The sequence below is a fragment of the Megalopta genalis genome, chromosome 15, assembly GCF_051020955.1.
Source record: "Megalopta genalis isolate 19385.01 chromosome 15, iyMegGena1_principal, whole genome shotgun sequence".
NCBI classification, from domain to species: domain Eukaryota; kingdom Metazoa; phylum Arthropoda; class Insecta; order Hymenoptera; family Halictidae; genus Megalopta; species Megalopta genalis.
The window spans coordinates 7575739-7597883 of NC_135027.1; the positions used below are offsets into that span (position 1 = coordinate 7575739).

The window sequence follows — 22145 nt, forward strand, 5'->3', positions numbered from 1 at the left end:
TAATGACCGCTCTATGTACAGAAATGTTTTATTCTTAAATTATGCACAAACTGCAATCAATACAAATGTATCTGAAACAAGCAAGTTGGGGGATATCTCAGTTTTTCTGGCCGCCATAAGAATATTCAGATAAAATGGCAGCTGTTTTGTTGGTGTCAAGTGTTGCATCAACCGCCATGCGTTTTTGCAAAATCCATGAGACACGTCCGATTAGTTGTTGTCATATCCGGAAGAAGAGGCAACTGTTTTAAGTTGACGCTTGATTTTTAATTTTCACTAATAGTCAATTTAAAACAGTTCACCGTATCTATTTTATAGCTTAGTATAGTAAAGCTAGTTTATTTTTTCAGACATCCACATTTCGACTAAGTAGTATTATAGTAATAAAGGTATGCGCTAAGTCTGCACTTCAGCTAGATATCATAAAACATGTATCATTCCTTCTCTGGCACATCATACATTGGTATTACTAAGTATACATTTACTTTCCTTTTAAATCATGCGAAACAATGCGGAAATGAACTTTATATCAAATCCTAATGTTTGATATAGTATGCTTAGACTGTAATAAAAAAAAAGACTAAATTACGTGAAAGTGAACCCGGAAATAAAAACCGACTTCTTGTGCACACCCATTTGTGTTTTTTTACAATCAAATAAGTCATTTTTAGCATTCATCATGATATTATTAATCAACACTCAGCATCGAAACATAAAAATCTAGTGTCGTTAAATAATTCTACTAATAATCGTAAATCAAAAAAAAAACTCAATCTTGTGAAGTAAATAGAAGGAACATCATTGGGAATACCTTTTAACCCAGATTTCATGCAGCTGCCGCCTACCATTGTTAGGTCTAACAACGGAAATTCATTTTTCCTGCATCATGTTATGTTTCGTCATAGTTATGTCGCAAACCAGCTCCTAACCCAGTGGGCTTAATTGACGCTTTTCCAAAAACAAGTACTAATAACACAAACGTCGTACGTTTATACGCAATAAGATACCTTTGAATATATATTGAAAACTTCTTGCAACAAAGAACTCATAAATGAAATATAGAAACAACAATAGAACTGATTACATTATGTGTTCCAGATAAGTATTGTGTGATTTTTTTGTAGTAAATAGAGCGACACATCTAGACGAAAATTGCTCAAATTGTTAATTGACGTACGAGCCACGTATATCCAGCCTATTATTGGATCATTTCACAAGTGATTAAGAGGTACTTTATAGTACGTCCATATTGCTGTCACACAAGTTGGGAACTCGGTATAAAAATGAGGCACAGTTTCACAATCAGGGGATTCCTTTTTACCAAATGCTTCTACTACCTCCCAATGAATGTATCCATATATCAAACATGATAGTATAACTACTATCATTAAACTAAACCATGCATGGATATTAATATGTGTCCTTAAATGTGTTTAAGGAGAATGACGATTTCTTAAACAATTGTCGTATTTCTTATCGGTAGCAAACAGTCTTAACAACGAGCGTAGACTAATCATGTCGCGTTCCATAATCGTGTAGTCCTTGCGTAGGTATGCGTCATGTTATGTGCTGGGTGTTAATAGCTCTCATCAGGTGTAACGTTATACATAAGTAGCATTTGTCGACCACAATGGTTATTTAGCCACTGGTACCATTAACCAGAGCTTCTTTAGGCTTGTTGCTCTGTTGCATACGAGGATGACGTGCCCGTTGTTCTCTTTGGCCCTTAGGTCCTTGGGAACTGTTGCTTGTAGCAGAAATTTCGTTTGCTGGTGTTCCTTCTTTACTAGTTACTGTTGATTGTTCGCCTGGGCCGGCATTGCTGCCTAAACAAATGTACGAATTAACTTTGAATATTTCTGCATAAATATTCAACACTGATTTAAAAGTGCGTTTTTAATATTACACATAATAAATCCCACTAAAACCGATCGTCCTAAAGGAACACTACGATAATTCTATGCCTATAGTTACCTTTTCGATTATTTGTCGGTGTAGCACTACGTTGCCGAGAATGTCGGAGTCGTCTTCGCCTCATGCTTTTAGGTCCTCCCTCCACACTTGATACAGACTCTATGCATAGACAAACCATTGTGACCATCTTTTTATATCCCATTATGAAAAAGCTAGTATTCAAAATTTACATACATCTTACTAGTTATATATTATACAAAGCTACTGCGTATGTTAGTAGCGTGCATTAGTAAGTACCACTGATACTGTTAGTGTTAGATGGTCACAAATGTTTGCTGCACAATCCATGCCACTCTCAAAGCATTTTTAATGTAAGATTCTATTCTCTTTAGGACGAGACGGTTGTTGTGATGTGAAATGTTATTCAAACAATGCTTTTACCTCTATCAATGCTTGAAACATCTTGGCTATCAAGAACCGTGTCTTCATCATCTGTGGTTCGACGACGTTCGTCTCTACGATCTCTACGTTGAGGTGGAGGACGGCCTTGTCTACCCATGTATCCCGAGTTACCGGCACCACCTTGATGACCACCTCTTGGAGGTAGATCCCTTACACGATCTTCACTACCATCTAAGGTATCTCGGCGCAAACCTACAAGTTGAACAATGTTTATAACAAAAAATAAACGAAAATTAGTCAGTAGAATATAATGAACACGAAACAGCTCAATCATTTTTCAAAACAAATGTAATGATGAAAGATTAGTGTTCTTACTTGCAACAATCTTCACCGTATTAACAATTTTAAATATTAATTAGGAGTGAAGAAACGTTTTGGGGAACTGAGAACATTATTTTTAATAGTTTTCTTTTTTATATTAGAAACATTTGTAATATTAAACAATTATATTTTGTGTCGTATCATGTTATACAAGGTCATTTTATCCGACTGCATTAAAACAGCTGAAAGTCCTTGCAAAATGTGTGTAATTATCATTACTTACTATTTTCTACCTTAAAAATCAGATTCACGTAGGAGTATTTCACAAGATAAATTTTATTACAAAACGTATTTAAGTACATTATTAATAAAAATAATAACATAATAGTTGTTCCTTAGTCACCAACTTTAAACAATCTATAGCATTAACACTTAGTTTTGTTAATAGTTAAAGGCAATAAATTTCATTACATTTAGTATACTGTTAAGATAAATCTTTCATCTTTCATTCGACAATACATGTATTATTATAAGGTGAATCAAATATTAATTGTTATACAGATATATATATATCTATATATATATATATATATATATATTATAAATTTATCGCAAAATATTTGTTATTTCGTAAAAGTTAACCATTCTTACGATATATTGTATGATTAGACAATTCGCATATAAAATGAAAGTATGTATCATATTTAATTTTGAAGCAACTAATAAATTAAGACTATCACGCATCATGAGTAACTTACTCATTACATGCATTCCTGTAAGACATACATGCAAATGCATATGGTTGCAATTATTAGTATCTATTATACTATAATTTCCTATCCTATGTAATGACATGTTTACAAATGTGAATTGTTCATATATCTATGAATATGAAATAAAACAGATTTAAATATTGTAATTATGAAAGCATACAATGAATTACAACCAACACACGATCTACATTTCAAAATTAAATAGTTGAACCGTTTTTATAACAAATATAGTTTCAAATGTATAGAATTAAATAGTGACAAAATTGTAACGATTCTAAGTTAATAGAAGCTAAATTCGATTCGAATAGACCGAATTATTTTGATTTTGACATAAACAAACATCATTAAATATATCTATGTATGACAATGTTATCTCATTTCATTTTATATATTTCATAAGCACTTTTTGTGTTAATGTTAATTAATATTATTAATGTATTTATAAATATAGAAAGTAAAATAAATGACAATTTATTATTTAAGGAATAGATGAAAGAATCAATTCAAGTACAAACTCGTTTATCCGAATACCTATCATAATATATATTATTGTTTTAGTTTTAATATATATTATTAATTTTGTCTCTTTTACCTCGCGCGTGCGCAGTATATTAATGAACATAAATTTATAATTATTTTTATTGTGTATAACATATATAATGGCATATGTAATTTAATGTGTTGCATACAATAATACGTATTACATTATTTATAATTGATTATAATGAATTAATAAATTAATTATAAATAATTAAAAGGGAAAAGAAAAAATATTTAACCGAAACTTTTTATTTTGTTCGTGGTTCTACCTTTTTTTGATTGAGCTGCAAAATATTAACTTTTAACTCTCTTTTCGTATTAGGATGTCTTCATCATCTGTCATTTTTTTACATTTACGTTAACAAAACTAGTATTAATCAATGTCTTACATATTAAACTAGTAAAATTTAGCTAAATTCGTACAAAAAAAAAAAAAAAAAAAAAATTAAAGACAAAATAAATTAAATTAGATGGTAACAAATTGGGAGCACGAGTTTTAGGGATTTCAAATTTATTTCTTCATTAAAAAAGATAAAAGAAAGCAAATATCTGAAACTGTAGTTATGGATATATTCAGTATTTCAGTTTGTAAGTAAACAATTGAACACAAGTTTTGCTATATATAATGCAATCACTATGTATTTACACTATTGATTGATACTTATTTTTAGACTTACAATTTGAAAAACTAAATATCTCTAAAATTGTTCCGTGTATTATATGTCTATTAATACTTGTTTTTTTTTTTTTAAATAAGTCTCATGAATCCCTAAAATTAATTTCAACGTTTTATGTACATCTACGAATTATATTATGTAAAGAAAGTAATAGTAAGTCTACCGAAATGATTATCATTTTTTTTACTCGAACCAAATATCGTCATCTTACACCCAAATAAACGAGTTTCTACTAGGAATATTCTATAAGAAGTCTTGTAGAACTGATTTGACTTGAACAATTCATCGAGTGTTACTTTGAAACAGGTCGTCCTCTGTTTTTATAATCTCTGGACTCTCTACTATCTCTGTTGTTGGGTCCACTGCTTCTACCATTACGTTTTTGTGTGTTCTCTACATTGTTGATATAGTCAGTAATAGTATTACCGGCATTGTGTCTGGTAGGAGCCCTACCCCTGCTGCCACGTCCACGAGATTGACCACCACGTCCACCTCGTCCTCCACTACCTTCTTCTGGGCCTGCATTCATTCCTCGTCTTGTTGGTGGAAAGTTGGGCATTGGTCCTGTGGTTGATCCATGCATGCTCCTCAATTGTTGGTCAATTTCTAATTTTTCTTGCCGTAACTGTTCTACTTCCTTAAAAACGAAGTAGACAAAAAAATTACTTATATATAAATGCTTAACATAGTGGATCAATAAGTTTAATCATCTTGATTATTTCCAATATCTATAAGATACAAAAAGCTTCATTAATATGTACACATTTTTACAGATTTCAAAATTAACTATGTTTTTTGTTCCCAGTGAAATACTAAATCAATGATTATTTGACAGGATCATTCGATGTTGAATGAAAGATTAAACAATGATTCTAACATTATAAAAAAATTATTAATGTGCCATTCACGGCTCGTTGTAGCACTTTTTGACATGTAGTACACTTTTGACGAAGTATCTTTTTTTTTATGTCCAAAATTAAAGGAGATAATTAAGATGATAAAAGATACTGATTCAGTTCGTTATCATTGAAAATATCAAGTCATAGAGAGTAAAATAATATTATTTTAATAGTTTGTACCTTCAAGTGTGCCAAGTGATATTCCAAACACATTTTGGCGTTAGCAATACTTTCAACAGTACCAACAAATACAAAGGGCACCTGACCCTCTTCTCTGGGAATCGTAGGTTGAGGTTCGTTGTCTCCTTCTATTTTTACACGTACCTGAAATTTATAAACTGAGAATAATATTGTTCATTAAAGCAGCACTAAATATTCGATCTATAAATAATTTAATCTCATATCGCACCCATACACCTTTAGTTTTCAGTCACCCTTGCTTGTTAGTTTCGTAAAATGATTTAAAATTCGGGTTATTAAATTTATCTACGTGTTCTATTTCATAACAAATTATTTTGCTGGCATAAAGTAAAAAATTTATTTCTAAGTATTATTCGATAGTTTTTGAATGAATTCTAGTTCTCTTTTATAAAACAATTTATAATTTTAAAGTCCAAGCGTCTGTAGACGAAAAAAAGCACGAACATGAGCAAATTTATTTAATTGAAAAAAGAAGGATAATTTTAGTATTGGGTGGGACTGGCTCGAGTGGGCTGTCTAAAATTTAATAATATTCCTAACAATATATAATTCATATAACTGAGCTAACTGAAAGAAATCAAAAACAATGAACATGATATACTTACTCTATCAGTATATACATTCCCACTCGAACCAGTCGTTATCTACCGAGAACAAACAAGGTTTGTATAGCATATACCAAACCCATAACAAATAATTGTCATTTTCACTACAGTATTGAGTTTTTGAGTTTAACTATTTCCTTTAAAAAATGTTATTACATAAAAATATATGATTAACAAAGAATGGTACACACATACTACTTTTAGATTAAATTTATATGTACAATTTTGTTCTTATGCAAGGTACAAAAAATTATTCAATGCTTTAAGAAATAAGTATGTGTATACAATTAAAACAGACGTACTATATACAGAATGTTCAAAAAAAGGCATTCAATATTTATATGGTGTATAGAACACACTGTACTGAGTAAAAAAGCTTCAGTAAACATTGGTCAAAAGGTCAACCGCTCCTGAGCTATAAACATTTGTGTTTGCTAGCATCATGACTGACTTACTTGCTTCTATCGCATACGATGTTTACTACAGTGTTTATAAATCGCGTTCTGAATATCTTCATTCAATTACCGAGAGTAGATTTCATTGAAAACCAGTCAGTTGTGAATCGGCGATTATGGACACTATTAGTATTACACAGTTACATCAATATTACGGAATTATTATAAATCATGATACCAGCAAACAAATGTTTATAACTCAGAAACGGTTAACTTTTCAATCTATGTTTACTAAGGTTTTTTCACTCAGTTCAGTCCTATATATATATATGTATATATATATGCATTTTTTGAACATCCTGTATAATGTAAAAATAAATATATCAGAATTTATATACTTCAAAGTATAAAAAAAGGTAAAAGCATAAATATTACTCTAACAGAAATGTGCCTATAACTTACCAGAGTAATAAATAATAAATCAAATATACTTACCACGCCACTTTTGTCCACAATCTCTTGTATCACACGACCATTTTTTCCAATTACTTTGCCTACCAAAATACGTGGAACTTGTATAGATTCTTCGCTATATTCAAGCATGGAACGAGCTTTTTTAACAGCTTCATGTGTCTGCAAACAAATAACAATGTAACATTCATCATTTCAAGATAATATGGCAATTTATGAGACATCTACAATTTTTGTAATTACCTCTCCATATATTTTGAATGTGCACGTATTTTCTTCTAATTCTATATTCGTAATTCCATCAACCTTCCTTGCCTGCTGAATATTTGCGCCATGAGCACCAATTGCTAAACCCATCAGTTCTTCTCGTACATTAAATTCATCTGTGTATCTAAAAAAAATAAAGCGTATTCCTTTTCAAATATTTCATTTCGAACAAGTATGACAACATACAATTTCTTCTGCTGAAATAATGCAGGTAATTATAATGAACATGTTTTAGTACAATTGCATAGAAGTTTTTAGAAATTGAATCATTACAATTAGTATGAGTAATATTTCAAATTACTGAATAATACTTAAGTGCAATTATCACTTTTTATTCATATGAAAAAATATAACTGATTATATACATGAATATATTAAATATTTTATATATAAACATATATGTATAATATTTGAACTATTAAAAGTTGATTTCTGCAGTGATTTTAAGTAACTTTCCATAGGGAAAATGATGGTTGTGACTTGGTTAATGGATTATTAACATAAAAACATCGACTCGGTGGTAAACTACGCTTATTGTAATGTTGATTTCGCGCGGAGTCCGAGACTTGTATAATTTTATAATAAATATAATTAAATATTCTAACAGAGTAAACTAAACTGACACACAATAGCGCTTTAATAATAAATCATCCCGTTAAAGAATATCCTAAAAAATATTTAGAAAAAATAGGTACCATCAATAAGACTTCATTGATTTAGTCATAAATCCACTTGCTATTTCAAAAAGTGTGTCAAGGGGATGGTGCACTGCCTCTGGAGAATGGAAAATGAACTATACAGCTGATGGCAGGTATACGACAATATGAAAGTTAAAGGATGTGCAATAGGTCAATGTATTTTATGATCACTTCCACGTCCCTTAATTTACAGTACTACTACTGTATACCTACAATTAATTGTGTAGTTCGTCTCCTATTATACCAAATTAGTTTTATCTAATAAGAAATAATCATTTTTATGCATGCTGACTTGATTTTATAAGTCTTGACTTGAAATCAACACTACATTGAGAGTAGTTCACTGTTATGCCGGAGATCGACTGCTCTATTCGTTCTTTGATTAACCGGTATATTTTCATTAATAACTCGTTAAGAAAGTTGCAACCAACATTTTCGATCAGGAAAAAAGTTTGTTTCAATTCACTTCAAGAATTACCCCATAAAAGTTCCCACACCTTCTCTGAAATCTCCTGTATACATATGTACATATATGTAATATTCTTTATATTTCTGATAATATGTATACAGCAAGTATATATCAAACTTCATATTTTTGATAGTATGAAGTTTACGTTCTTTGTTAATAACATGCAATACAATATTAATGTGTTAGAGTACAATTATGAAAAGCAAAATGTTTTAATAGAATTGAAGGTCCTATCTGTGGCTTGCATCCTGACAGATAAAAGTAATAGAAAATTTTTGTATAAGGTGCATTGAAGGTACATGATACATGAAAAATAAATTAAACAAAACTATAATTAAATCGAGAATAAATCTAGTATCTGTTCTACATAATCTGTAATACTTAAATTCGAATTATGTTTATGTTACCTTGATTTTCTTATTATATACACGCACACATTAATTTTTTTAAAAGGAGTAAATATATGTATTCACACAGTAATAACTGTACATAACAAAATACGTAAATAATTCCATTTGGAAAATAACGCAATACACTGCATTTTAAGGGAGAATTTAGGACTTGTGAAGACATGAGACCATAATCACATGATTGTATGAAGCATGCATACGATCCTATTTTTTAAATATTTAAAGTATCACAATTCTTTATCATCTTTCTGATTGGATTCAATATTACAATATAATGATGAAAGAAATTATGATGTATACACTGTGTTTCTGAGTTTTTAATATTTATGGTGCAATGTAAAGATAGATAATTTAAGTTTTTGATGGAAACCTTCTACAAATATAATCTGTATAACAAGCAAAAATTTATATTTGATATATATGTACGTTATTTTAATATTTCATATATTCTAAATTTGTCTGATATAAAACATGAATTATTTACACCTTTTATAAGAAATGTATGAAATTTAATAAAATAATTAAAAAGAAAATTTTAAATAAAATAAAAGCTTAATACAAATTATATAATATTGATGTCTTAATAGTAAAATAGTTTCTAATTATCCTAATTATAATTCCCGCAAATAAATTAGTCGTCTTTAACAAAATATAGAGTTACTAGTTATTTAATTTTTTGTGCAAGACACTTAATATATCAGTGTTTCTCAAACATTGGCAGGCCAGAACGTTTTCTTATATGGGAACAATGAATAAACGTAAAACTCTACTTAAACACATATATGTATTTAAAAAAAAGAAAAAGTGATTGAAACTGATCACAGCTACCCATTTATATTTATTCACTATTTTATCGGTTACGGAAAAATTTGACTACAAAACAAATAATGAATAGTAAAGAATAAATAATAATTTGATATGTCTGTGTATTTAAAGCGTTTGGGTCTCAGTGAATATTCTACACAACGCCGAAGCATGCACATTTATAGTGTAATCTCATTTTTCAATTTGAAAAATGCAGCTGTGTATTTGTCATACAATAAGCTAAAGTTAACTTAAGACTAAACCACGCTGCTGTGATCTCACCTTGAATTTGTTTTCACTCCTGCCTCAAAGTCTGAGACACGCTGATATATAAAGTTTGAAGATCTAAATTTGCTGAAATGAGAAACAAACTCTGGTGTAACTCAGTGGAAAGTCATGTATAAAATGGCCCTATCCTGTGTCCCTGCCATTCTGTCTGTTTGCTCCTCGCCAATCAATATAGAAATTTCATTCCAAATCCACTTCCATTATTATTAGTTAACATATAGAATTAGTGAAGTTTTCACTCTCCTACTGAAAAGGAGTCACACTTCTGTTAATAGCAGCAATGCAATGTTAAAAAGTATTTGAAAATTGTTACATACTTTTTATACATACGTTTTGTTAGTATATTAATAATTTAAAAAATAAAACATAATGCTATAAACATTTTGTTGCCTACTATTTATTGTATTGGACATTTATCTAGAACCAATAGCTGTATTAAAATAAACGAATATCCAGAGTTAGTACCCTAAAATTTATCCTCAATTTCCACTACATCACTAAAATTTATTAAATATTGTTATTTAATTAATTTAACAAAAAATCATACAAACCGTTATTTGAATGTTTTTGATGAGTATCTCAGTCTAAAAATATCTAATTAAAAACAATTGTAGTGTTCAAGAATATAACATGTAAACAAATCTCAAGTGCAAGCAATAGCCCTAATTATATGTATTAGTTGCTCAGACATATAGTGTTGTTTACTTGCTGAAATATGTGAAGCATCTAAAACTACGTAGACTTTGGTAAAGTTTTATATGATTGTTAATATACAAATATCTTGCATAATAACTCTATATTTGATTAAATGATAATAATTAAAAATTTTGTAACAATAATTCAATAATGTCCTAGTATATATAAATAGATGGAAAGTCAAAAATGCATGCATATCTTATTTCTTTTTTGTATTATATAGTAACTGAACTATCTGTGAAATTTTCAATTATAAACAATTATGTTAATTATACTCAGTTATACAATGTCTATTGTAGAATAGTAATTAATATTTATTTATTAATAGGATGTGTGTACACATATATCTTTTTGTTCCCTTGTTAAGGTGACTTAAAACGGGAAAGCAACAAGTAGCAATAAATATATTTAATACATTTAATATGAGAGTGTATTACGAAATGCATTAAATAATATTGATCTAATCCTATTCTATATAGCTGATAGTTGTAATCAGCAAATCATGAAAAACATAGCATTACCCTACATGTACAACAGTATTTCAAAACAACTCAAACAGTATGTCAACAGAAAGTGACATTTGCTAAAAGACAGATGAAAAAGTACATCGTGTGCTGACTTATTACAATATGCACGTTGTGCTCTCGTGATTGGCAGAAGTATGAGAAATAAAATGGCGATTGACACATAAAGTTATGTATGGATCTTGAAAAAGATGTATCGACAAATTTCTCAGAAGATTTTATATACAATCACAAATGTAACATGTGGAAACGAAAATGAAACGTATAGGAACTTTTTCAGTGTGATTACATAATAACATTCATAAAAATTATATAATGTTGAAGCAAACATATTAATTAATGATTGGAAATATTGTGAATCTTTCCTGTCAGTAAATGCAAACCACAGACAGGATGGTAACCAGGACAGTGTATGGATAGGGGCAGGTATTAAATGTCACAAGATTTTATGTTAATTGCAACACCAAGACAAATTGTTCTTTACTTACCCCCCAATTGTTTGTAGTTTAGTCGATTCAAGTTGACGTGCCGCTTCCTCTGTTCTTTTTAAAAGTAATACCTGTAACACATAAGTATACCTTCATGTACTTGAAAAACATTTGTAATCCATAAGGAAACCAATAAAGCTGTTATTATTATTTCTTGAAAGACATAGACATACACGAATAATCTTGACTAACTTGTTTCTACTTCTGTTAAGAAGAATAAAAAGCAGTTCTGATATAACATTATATTCTTAAATTATTGTTGAATTAACTGACAATTATCAATTGATGCTAAAATTAATTTTTTCACATACCTTTTGCGATAAGCTTCTAAAATGCATTTCCTGTAGTACACTACTATGACGATGTAAAGTTTCATAACGGGAGATGGCCAGCAATACTCCTCGTTCAGGCACATATCGGCACACTGCCGCACCTATCGCTTTTTGAAATTCCTTATGTACATTTTCCATTTTGGCACTGTACACAGTAAAATAAATTTTTAAAATATTAGTTATGTCCACCTAATGATTTTAATAATCATTAAGTGAAATAGAAGACGTTACATACAATTCTCTTAGATCTTCAGGTACTTCGATTTCGATCTTGTGAAATGTATTTTTATCAATAGGGGGATTAGGATTTTTAGCCCTCAGTCGCTCACTAGCTACAATTTCAGTATAAGCACATTCCCATCCTGTATATTCAATTACTTGAAAACCTCCTTTGCTCATCTGAAATATCAATTTTTCATATATAAAAAGATTTTTTTTAGACATTTTTCAGTGTGTAATTGTAATAAACATTTGTGCTGCATTTTAACCCTTTTCAGTCTTAAGCTAGGATTTTCTCAGCAAAGATTGTTTCCCGTTGCGGTTTTAAGTAGAGATATTCATCACTTTCATTATAAAATTAAATTTGATCACTCTTACTGCATTAATATTAGAATAACCATCGAATTATGTGGTACACATTGATGACATTTATATATAGTTTACATAAATCATAATGTTACATAGAAAGCATATAAAAATCACTGGATGAATGAAAAGTACATTACTGACCAATTCATGACCAGAAAGGGTTAACATGTAAAAAATTTAATGTATGTACCTAGATTTGACACATATATAGAAGAATAATAAATGTGAATATTAATATATATTAGGTAGATAATTTTTTTAAAAAGTAATATTCAAAGATTATAATGTATTGCTACTAACCTTAATGATTGCTTTCCACCATCCACAATGTTCGTGATCATTGGACCTAGAAAATACTTCAATCTCCTGGTTCTCAACAAATTCAGCTTTAGGACCACCTTTTGGAGGTAGACGTACTTGAGCAAATGGAAATTTAGATTCTGGTTGCCAACTAGAAATGGAAAATAATATGTTATTATATGGTGCAAAACAGATGCACATAAATATTTCACACGATGTTACAATACTTTTCACATGGATAACAAATTAAAATGCATTTAAACTAACCCATACAATTATATAATGTCATAATTTTCTGGGACAAAGAGATTATTATGAATATTGATGTATTTAATGGATTTAGACAATGCTTTCATACACTGTGTATTATAGTTATATAATAATATTTTACAAATATTAATATATTCAACTTCAAGCACTGAATTTTATTGTTTAGTGATCGTTAGAAATTAACACGAACGTGTTATACTTCCATACCAAACAAATTATGAAAATAAAGATCGTAAGTAGTATTATTACAAATTTCAATGATTTTCCATAACACTTTGCAAATGTTATGAGAACTGTTTTTTGTATATACTAAAAAATAAAGTAGAATATATAAAAAAATATCAGAATATCATAATTTGTAGGTATAAAAAACATTTGACATCTATTCAAATCATAAATCCTTCGCTACCATGCGTGCAGCTATTAGAAGCATAATTGATAAACATAATAGAATTCCTGTACCCAAAAAACTGTACTGTTTGCATTAATATAGTTTGTAATCATAGTCAACCATCTAGATGTACTGATATTGAAATTGTTGTTGGAGGGGCATGGAAGGGACTTACTCATTTTCAAACTGTACCAGAACCTCATCTTCAAAGACATCGGTGACAAAGCCCTAAAAAAAATGAAACACGATGCATGTAAAGATATACTCATCCAGAAATTAGATGTGTAGCGAGTGGCATAAGACAATCGGACATAATATTGCATTGCATTCGGGGTACCCACGAGAGTAGCGTTTCTATAATTTCGACATAAGGGGAATGCGTTTCCGTGAATCGGGAAAGCGTCAAGGTGGATCGTAACATTGAAAGCTGATGAAAATCACGCCCTGTCAAACGAGACATGGCGTCGGAGGAAGCCGCGTTACCTCGCGAACATTTGAGGACCGCGCTTTCGCGAAGTACGGGCGTCCCTTTTGTGAGATTATAACCGCGCCATGGACCGTGAGTTGGTCTATCCACGGCCTCAATCTTCCGCCCCATTTTTTCTATACTTTTCACAGAACGAACCTTATAATATGCTCCGTTTTCGCCGCATACTTCGACTGTGAGATCCTCCATCTTGCTTTTGTGTGACGGCTCGCCTCCTTTGCAGCAGGCATGCTGGCGAGCGGGCAGCTGCACGAGTTCGAGGCTGCAAATTCGTTGTTCACCAATCGCGCAACTCTTTTCCATGACGCGACCTCTTTATTGGATGGACTCGTGCAGTGTTACCACTTTTGCATCGTTAATTTACGTTCGAAAGAACTAGGATAATTGAAATACGCACCAGCCTATACTCGGCACGGGGCAGTGCATTTGTGTAACCGCTATTAGAAGTCAAATCATGACTTCGTGCCGATCGCAATCCTGTAGCCGCTTTTATCTAGCCCTAGTGTTCGCGATTTTGCGAAACGCGTGACGCGTCTTGACAGTATCGATGTGGACAATATTATTATTACCGATCATTCAGTGCAGACGACAATGTCTGGAAGCAGCGATTCCGAAGAATTTTTTGACGCGGAGGATGATAGTTTCCAACGTAATTCACGGTAATTTCACTAATCCTCGCTTGTCATGTGATTCGTTTCGAGATCTTAAGTAATATTTGTCTTACAACATGCGTGTATTGTAAATTGTTACTATGTAGCTTTCGTAACAATTTGAACTGATTCGCTTATGGAATAATAGCTACTACAAAGATTTTTTCCGCGTTTTTCATTAGGTCGATGTCATGTTTCATTCGATTTCCTTCCGGCCCCGCAAAATTTGGTCTACATTCTAGATCATTTCTTCGTGTCTATCTTTTCTTGTTGTATCATGTTCCTGTCCAATTATTCTTGGTTAGGTCTGCAATTGTGTACTTTCATGCAATTGCTTTTTATGATTTTATGCAGTTACCTTAGGGCCGGCATTTGTAACTTTCATGAAGCTTTAAATGTCGATGCTATATCTTCGAAGTGTTAGTAAATAACTTTTTATTTGACATTGACTATGTTACTTTTACTCAACATATATTTTTGATGTATTTCTAGTTTTAAACATGATATTGTAATAAAAATATTAAATGTTCTTCTATATTTTTTAATTATAACAACATAATTTACAAATTGATAAATTTGAATGTTTTATATAGGAATAAAAATTTTAATCTATATTGCAACAATTATAATATGTTCTAACAACAAAGTGTTTGATTTTCATAGGAGAAGTAAACAGCGCGATTCCTTTAGTATTGAAATTCGATCCAAGGATAGTTCAGATGTACTTGCTTCGGCAGTACATATATTAAAATTGGATAGTTCAGATATTTCTAAAAAAGCAGATGATGATGATGATGTTTTTGTGAAACCTGCTGAACCAAAATCAATTGTAGAACCAAAGGATGATTTATCTATAGAATATGTATCTTGTAAAGACAAATCAGTAAGTATCTGTTTTAGTTATAACATTGTTGATATTATTGGTATTTATATTTAGTAATTTTACTAAATTTATGCATTCACATCTAGGAAGAAGATGGGAAAGAAACGAGTGCAGATAAAATTGTTGGTCGTAGAAGATTCCGTGAACTTCGACAACGCATGCAAACAGAAGATGATGATATCCCAATTAATAGTTCCCCTCCAGATAGTCAAACATCATCCATCGAGGGCGTTTATCCTGCTCCTTCGAAAACGACACATCCATTTAGAATCATTGAACATGATACTCTTAGCCTACAAAGCATGACCTCTTTAGGACGAGTGGGTCGAATTTTAGCTGGAGTTGGGGACAGTGCTTCTGCTGTACTCGTAACAAACGTACCCCAGTGTCCTCCTTCTGCCATCCTTACCCGAGAAAGCCAGATGTCCTCCATTGCTAGTATTCCAAGCAAAGACGAGGACACAGTATCTGGTAAGGTGTCCCAGTCCTCCAGCATCCTTACGTTATCAGGGGATATCCTTCAGGAATCCTCTGTTAACAGTAGGTCAAATTATTCTTCTCACTCACAAAATGATAAGACTGTTATGCTTCAAGAACCCGATGTCATCGCTAGTACAAAGAATAACGGAAAATCAAGCGAAGATGTAACTGTGGTCAGAATACCTGTTGCTCCACCCAGACGTAAAAAAAAGTCAAAAGCTCAGACACCTACTGACCTTGCTGTACGATACTTTTTAATCAGTACAATTAGTTTAGTGTATAAAATTAATTTTTTAAGATTATTAAATGTATCTTACTGTGTTTAAGAAATCAAAAACAAAGGTCTATAATTTTAGCCTTCCACAACGGAATCAGTGCTCCCTGCATCGCCACTACCGAGTCCAGCAAGTACGATTGAGTCGATCACGAGGGAATTTGAACATTCGCTTGATATTAGATCTGCGACAAAGGGACAGTATGTTGTTAAACCACAAGTTTGTATTGCAATTTATTTGTAGAAATACACCTTACATAAACGTATGACACAGATATGCTATATCATTATTGATTCATAGGACGAAGATAAATTAAAAGCAGAAGGACCGTCAGTTGAAGAATTGGAAAGATTAGAAAGAGTCAAAGCTGAATTAATGAGCGTGAGATCAAGCGACAAATCCAGTAGTCCAATGGGTTCCATGTCCAGTAACAGTATTGGTCGTTACTCTTTGGGTCCCCATAAACTTACAGGTATAAGCTCTCCCGGTTCAAAGGAGAGACGGAAATCTGCTGGTGATCAAGATATGGTCAAACAGTTAAATATGTTCGTGAGAACGAGAACGGATTCCGGCAAACGCCTAACAGACATGGTATAACATTGATGTACAGATAAGATAAAGATGTTACGTAATTTATCAATAAAATAAGGTGTTTGTTTCCTTTCAGGAAATATTGGAACAAGTAACCGTATTAAACTTAGACACTGGTGAAAGAGTGCCATTAAGTATAGCGGAAGATAAGCTACCACAGTGTATTAATCCTTTATCGCTTCATATTATGAGACTCACCTCGGAATATATTAGCAATTCTAGTCTCGAGAAGGAGAAAGAAAGTGACGAGGAAAGCGTTGACAGTAAAATGTCCAGTATACCGCCAGACGAGGACGTTTCTGTCGGCAGAGTTCGGAAGAGGACTCAAAAGATCAAACGATTTTTAGGATCTACTGTAAAAAAGACAATGGACAAAGCAAAGTCTATCGCGCAGGAGGTGTCGCATGCAAGGCACAAGGAAGACGTTATGGACATAGTAGACGACGTTTATCCTGGCGAACAGCAATATATCAAATTAAAAGCATCCAACAGTCACAAAGGACCGTACGAATTCAGTTGTCTGCAACATGTTCAGGACTTGAGTGGCGAACACGTGGGCCCTGTTTGGTGTATGAAATTCTCTGCCTGTGGACGATTGCTTGCGACAGCAGGACAAGATCGAGTTTTGAGAATTTGGGTTCTGCGCGACGCTTTTAGATATTTTCAGGACATGCGAACTAAATATAACGCGGAGAAAGTTAGTCCTACGCCTTCACAGGAATCTCTGGTCTCGCAACAATCAATGGAAGATCCCAATGTTGTGGCTAGTGCCTTCAGTGAAATCGAGGGGACGAAAAGTCCGTTCATGCCGAAGCCGTTTTGCACTTACACTGGCCATACCTCGGATTTGCTCGACGTCTCCTGGTCTAAAAATTACTTCATTCTGTCTTCGTCGATGGACAAAACCGTGCGGCTGTGGCATATATCGACGAAGGAGTGTCTATGTTGTTTCCAGCATATTGATTTCGTTACAGCGATAGTATTTCATCCTCGTGACGATCGATACTTCCTGTCAGGATCCTTGGACGGTAAACTACGATTATGGAACATCCCGGATAAGAAAGTCGCCGTGTGGAGCGAAGTCGATGGTCAAACCAAATTAATCACCGCTGCCAACTTCTGTCAGAATGGAAAATTCGCGGTGGTAGGCTCGTACGACGGCCGATGTATATTTTACAATACGGACCAGCTGAAGTATCACACGCAGATTCATGTCCGATCGACCAGAGGTAAAAACTCGACGGGAAGAAAGATCAGCGGTATCGAGCCCATGCCCGGCGAAGATAAGATCCTGGTCACCTCGAACGATAGTCGTATACGATTGTACGACTTGAGGGATTTGAATTTGTCATGCAAATATAAGGGTTATGTTAACGTCAGTAGTCAGATTAAAGCGAGTTTTAGCCCCGACGGGCAATACATAGTTAGCGGTTCGGAGAATCAGTGCATTTATATCTGGAAAACCCATCACGATTATTCGAAATTCTCTAGCGTACGTAGAGACCGAAATGACTTCTGGGAAGGCATCAAAGCTCACAACGCTGTAGTGACATGCGCAGTATTTGCACCAAATCCAGATAGTATTATTAAACAAATTGAAGAGAGGGAGCAGTGGAAAACCAAGGAAGACGCGAAACATCTAGCTAGTTCAACCGTAGACGTTCCTCCAGTTGATCCAGTGGTTGAACAGCGCACCAAAGGCTGTGGTGGCCATGTTCTCGTGAGCGCTGACTTCAATGGCTGCATAAAGGTTTTTGTAAATAAAACGAAACCTAAGCATAGTTCCCTGCCGGCGTCCGCTCTTGCATAACATCACATTAAGTTCACCTACGCACTATTGTTAATAACTAGACAATGCTATGGACACCAGTATATGATATACACATATATCCTAGATCAGTCGCCGATGCAAAACATATATCTATGTTTTACATCGACGAATGATCTAGGATTCACTGAACGCTGTTTTTCAAAGTAAACCGCGATTGTGCTACGAATTTTCGATGACAGAATATTTTCTGATAGAGGATTATTTCACGATTAAAAGCTTCCAAAATCTAATTAGTAATACCAAAATTAACTTAGCAACGTCCGTGAGTTAGATCTTCCGACGATGTTTCAGGATGCTTTCTGAAAACAAGTGGGAAGTTTGATTCGCGACGGATCGATTAAATCATTGTAACCGTATTATTTTCACTAAAGCTTTAAGTAAGCCATACGAGAGACGCGTATAGTTTTTTAACATGTATTTTCATTACCTTCGACGTTTTTCTTTTATTCTTTTTATTTTTCATTTCACACGATATTTTTTTATTGACTTTTCTTTTCTTGTATTTATATTATATTTCTTTCGGTGCTGGTCCACTGTGATCATTTTACGTTTTATAAAAACGGATTGCCAGAACGGTGTCACTAGTATGGGGAAGGAATGTGCGGGAGCAGCGAGTGACATCGCACGTTTCGATTTAATTTATAAAAAGCGAAGAGCACCTTGGTGACAAAAAGGTATAAACGGGCACGCATGCGACGGTCGAGTAGAAAAAGAAAATCAATGATCGAACGAATCATATGGATAACCGGAAAACTTACAGATATATTCCCTGGTGATCCATTGTTAGACAAATGTTGAATAGTATCTACAAAGTTTAATGAAAATCAAACCGGATTTTCGGATCCTAATGGTTTCTAAAAGTATATACTCTATAAAACTTTACCGTGATAAGATAGCGTAATACATCGAAGACAATATTTAGAAAGAAAAAAAATAAATAAAAAATGAAGGGAAAAAAATACAGCGCGGGGCGGAAGAGTTGAGAATGCATCATCGTTAAGTTTTTCTACAAACGCAGTTTATATTTTAGAGACGACCTCACAATGTTCAATATGAAAGTTAATTGTTCGACGTATCATACGGATCATCATTTGATGTTGCGCTCTATATAAAACGCAGTTATAAATTTAATCGATTATAACTAAGCGCAAGACTTGTCTTGCATATAATCATTAATTATGTACCGCAAAGAGTTAACATTACATGCTCACAACACTCGCTATGTTCGGTGTTCGACACGACGTCGTAACCGTGTGTCGCTTTGATTTGATTTCGAACGAGAAAACAAAGGAGTAATAAAAATCAATGAAAAAAAGTGCAAAAAAAAATGAAAAAAAGCAAACAAACAAATGAATAAAAAGCTGTTGTGCGAAATAGTATTTCGCAATGTGTCAATTATAGCGGCGAAGTTGTGCCGTGTAATACAAGAAATGACGGCTTAAACGCTGTTCGGGAACTCTGCATTTTACGATTCTCGATTTATTTGATAAACTATGTCGTAAAAGGTGATGCGTTATTCCAGTCGCGAGTTGAAGCACGATGATGATGATGATGATGATGATGGTAGCCGCGAGATCTATCCGGTGCCGCGGCCATAATTGAACGATCAAATTGCCGGTATACGGTGTATTTTATTTGTATCGCAAACTCGATGTAAATACACAGGAAAGAAATGTAGGTATTTTGTGTAAATGCAATTGTAAATAATATATATTAATTCGAGGCGATAGTATCGATCGCTTATTAACGACAGTCATTTCGACAGCGGCGTGCACAAAACTATTGTTTGTGATCTCGTAGTAAGCAGTAATCATGTAATATATTAATGTATCAATAGTGTATTCATGTATGGAAATGTGTCTGTTTTTTAAGTTGACGTCACACAGCAATATACATCAACTTTACATTAAATTATTGAAGATCAATTCTTTATTCATTCAAACTACCACAGAATCGGGCCGAGGACAAATACAACGCGTTGTAACATAGTTTCAAGTCCAAGTAATAACTATCCGTATATCATTTGCAAATGGATCGAAAGTATATTTTTTAGTGCCTTTTCGATTTCATGTATTACGCGATTAAATTGGTTCTTAATACAAATAAGAAAGTAATATATTTATATTATTTATATTATTATTTTCAATTTTTGGAAGTATTTGCATTCTACGTAATCAACATTCAATCGATTTTAATTGCCTTGTAGCACATCGAACGCCACCGCTATTGTATCATGCATATTTTCTTCTCGATCGTTTATTTTGGTAACTGTAATTTGTGATTACGCAAAGATAATAGTAACTGAGCTTAATTCAGTGTTACTGCGAGACATTCGCATAGGAAAAAAGTTGTGCTCAGCATCGTATTCATGAAGGAGAAACCGAACAATGATTTCCGCTAATAAGATTCCATCCATTGTTCCACACAAAGCCGCGTATCCAGCTGGTACTCACCTATAGGTCACCAATGTGTGTGCGGTCAGTCGGTCGGTCGGTCGGTCGGTTGATTGTCGGCTGATTCACCCATTTACTACATTCATACCTTGGGTGCACGTACGTGCATATGTATTGTCCTTAGTAATTAGTATGAAAGTGCACTGTACGGTTAAATCTTTACCGGAAGAAAGTGCACTCTGCGACTTCGCACTTCGTTATCTACTGAAATGTCCGTTACTTCAACGAAACTGATATGCTCGAGATCGAAGCGAAACGTTTCGGTGTTTGAATGAACAAACTTCAGAAATTAAAATATTAGCCACGCTTTCAACGATGGTTTTGCTAACGGACTGCGAATCTTCGAATTCCATTTCTACAGTATACGTTTGACCTACTTTTCATCAATTTAAAAAAGTGTTTCGCACGAGTTCTAGAATTCCGTGGACGGATAATATTTCAAATACGCTAACAGTAATACAAAATTACTTATATTTTACTAACGTCTCCAGCAATTTTATTCTGTAAACTATAAAAATCGAACATCAAGTTTTACGAAGGAAAAATACCGAAGTATTGCAACTGCTACAAAGAGCCGTGTAGGCAGAACAATGATGTAGGTCATACGTGATTGAAAATTTGGTTTTTTACAACTTTTGCATCTTGGGGTAACGTTTCGTTTTGAAAACGTTCCAAACTCAGAAGGGTTTGCTATAAATCATTTTATACGTTTTCAGCAGACCTTGAATAGTCTTTAAATGATTAAAGATTACGATGAAACAATTTGTGCAAT

At 32.9% G+C, this 22145-nt stretch overlaps 2 protein-coding genes across 9 annotated transcripts; one reads left to right on the forward strand and one right to left on the reverse strand.

Annotated features, from left to right (window-relative positions):
- Positions 1–10: 10 nt before the first annotated feature.
- Positions 11–14493, reverse strand: Fmr1 (synaptic functional regulator FMR1). 6 transcript variants are annotated; one of them, XM_033468964.2, is made up of 15 exons: positions 14349–14493; positions 13899–13951; positions 13063–13213; positions 12410–12573; positions 12154–12319; positions 11843–11913; positions 10129–10200; positions 7442–7589; positions 7223–7360; positions 6333–6371; positions 5707–5850; positions 5054–5264; positions 2356–2568; positions 1975–2073; positions 11–1826 (listed from the first exon to the last, which is right to left on the reverse strand). In XM_033468964.2, exons 1-15 carry the CDS (start codon positions 14397–14399, stop codon positions 1639–1641), a joined length of 1908 nt encoding a protein of 635 aa, XP_033324855.1. In that variant the 5' UTR covers positions 14400–14493; the 3' UTR covers positions 11–1638. The 6 variants fall into 6 exon arrangements, with proteins under 6 accessions (XP_033324855.1, XP_033324857.1, XP_033324856.1 ...); XM_033468966.2 differs by lacking the exon at positions 10129–10200; XM_033468965.2 differs by lacking the exon at positions 6333–6371.
- Positions 14494–14569: 76 nt separating this feature from the next.
- LOC117219655 (WD repeat-containing protein 44) lies at positions 14570–20845 on the forward strand. 3 transcript variants are annotated; one of them, XM_033468962.2, is made up of 7 exons: positions 14571–14869; positions 15524–15743; positions 15830–16214; positions 16338–16465; positions 16580–16717; positions 16799–17089; positions 17148–20845. In XM_033468962.2, exons 1-7 carry the CDS (start codon positions 14802–14804, stop codon positions 18897–18899), a joined length of 2982 nt encoding a protein of 993 aa, XP_033324853.1. In that variant the 5' UTR covers positions 14571–14801; the 3' UTR covers positions 18900–20845. The 3 variants fall into 3 exon arrangements, with proteins under 3 accessions (XP_033324851.1, XP_033324853.1, XP_033324852.1); XM_033468960.2 differs by having other exon boundaries at positions 14570–14869; positions 15830–16465; XM_033468961.2 differs by having other exon boundaries at positions 14575–14869; positions 15830–16465; positions 17166–20845.
- Positions 20846–22145: the final 1300 nt, after the last annotated feature.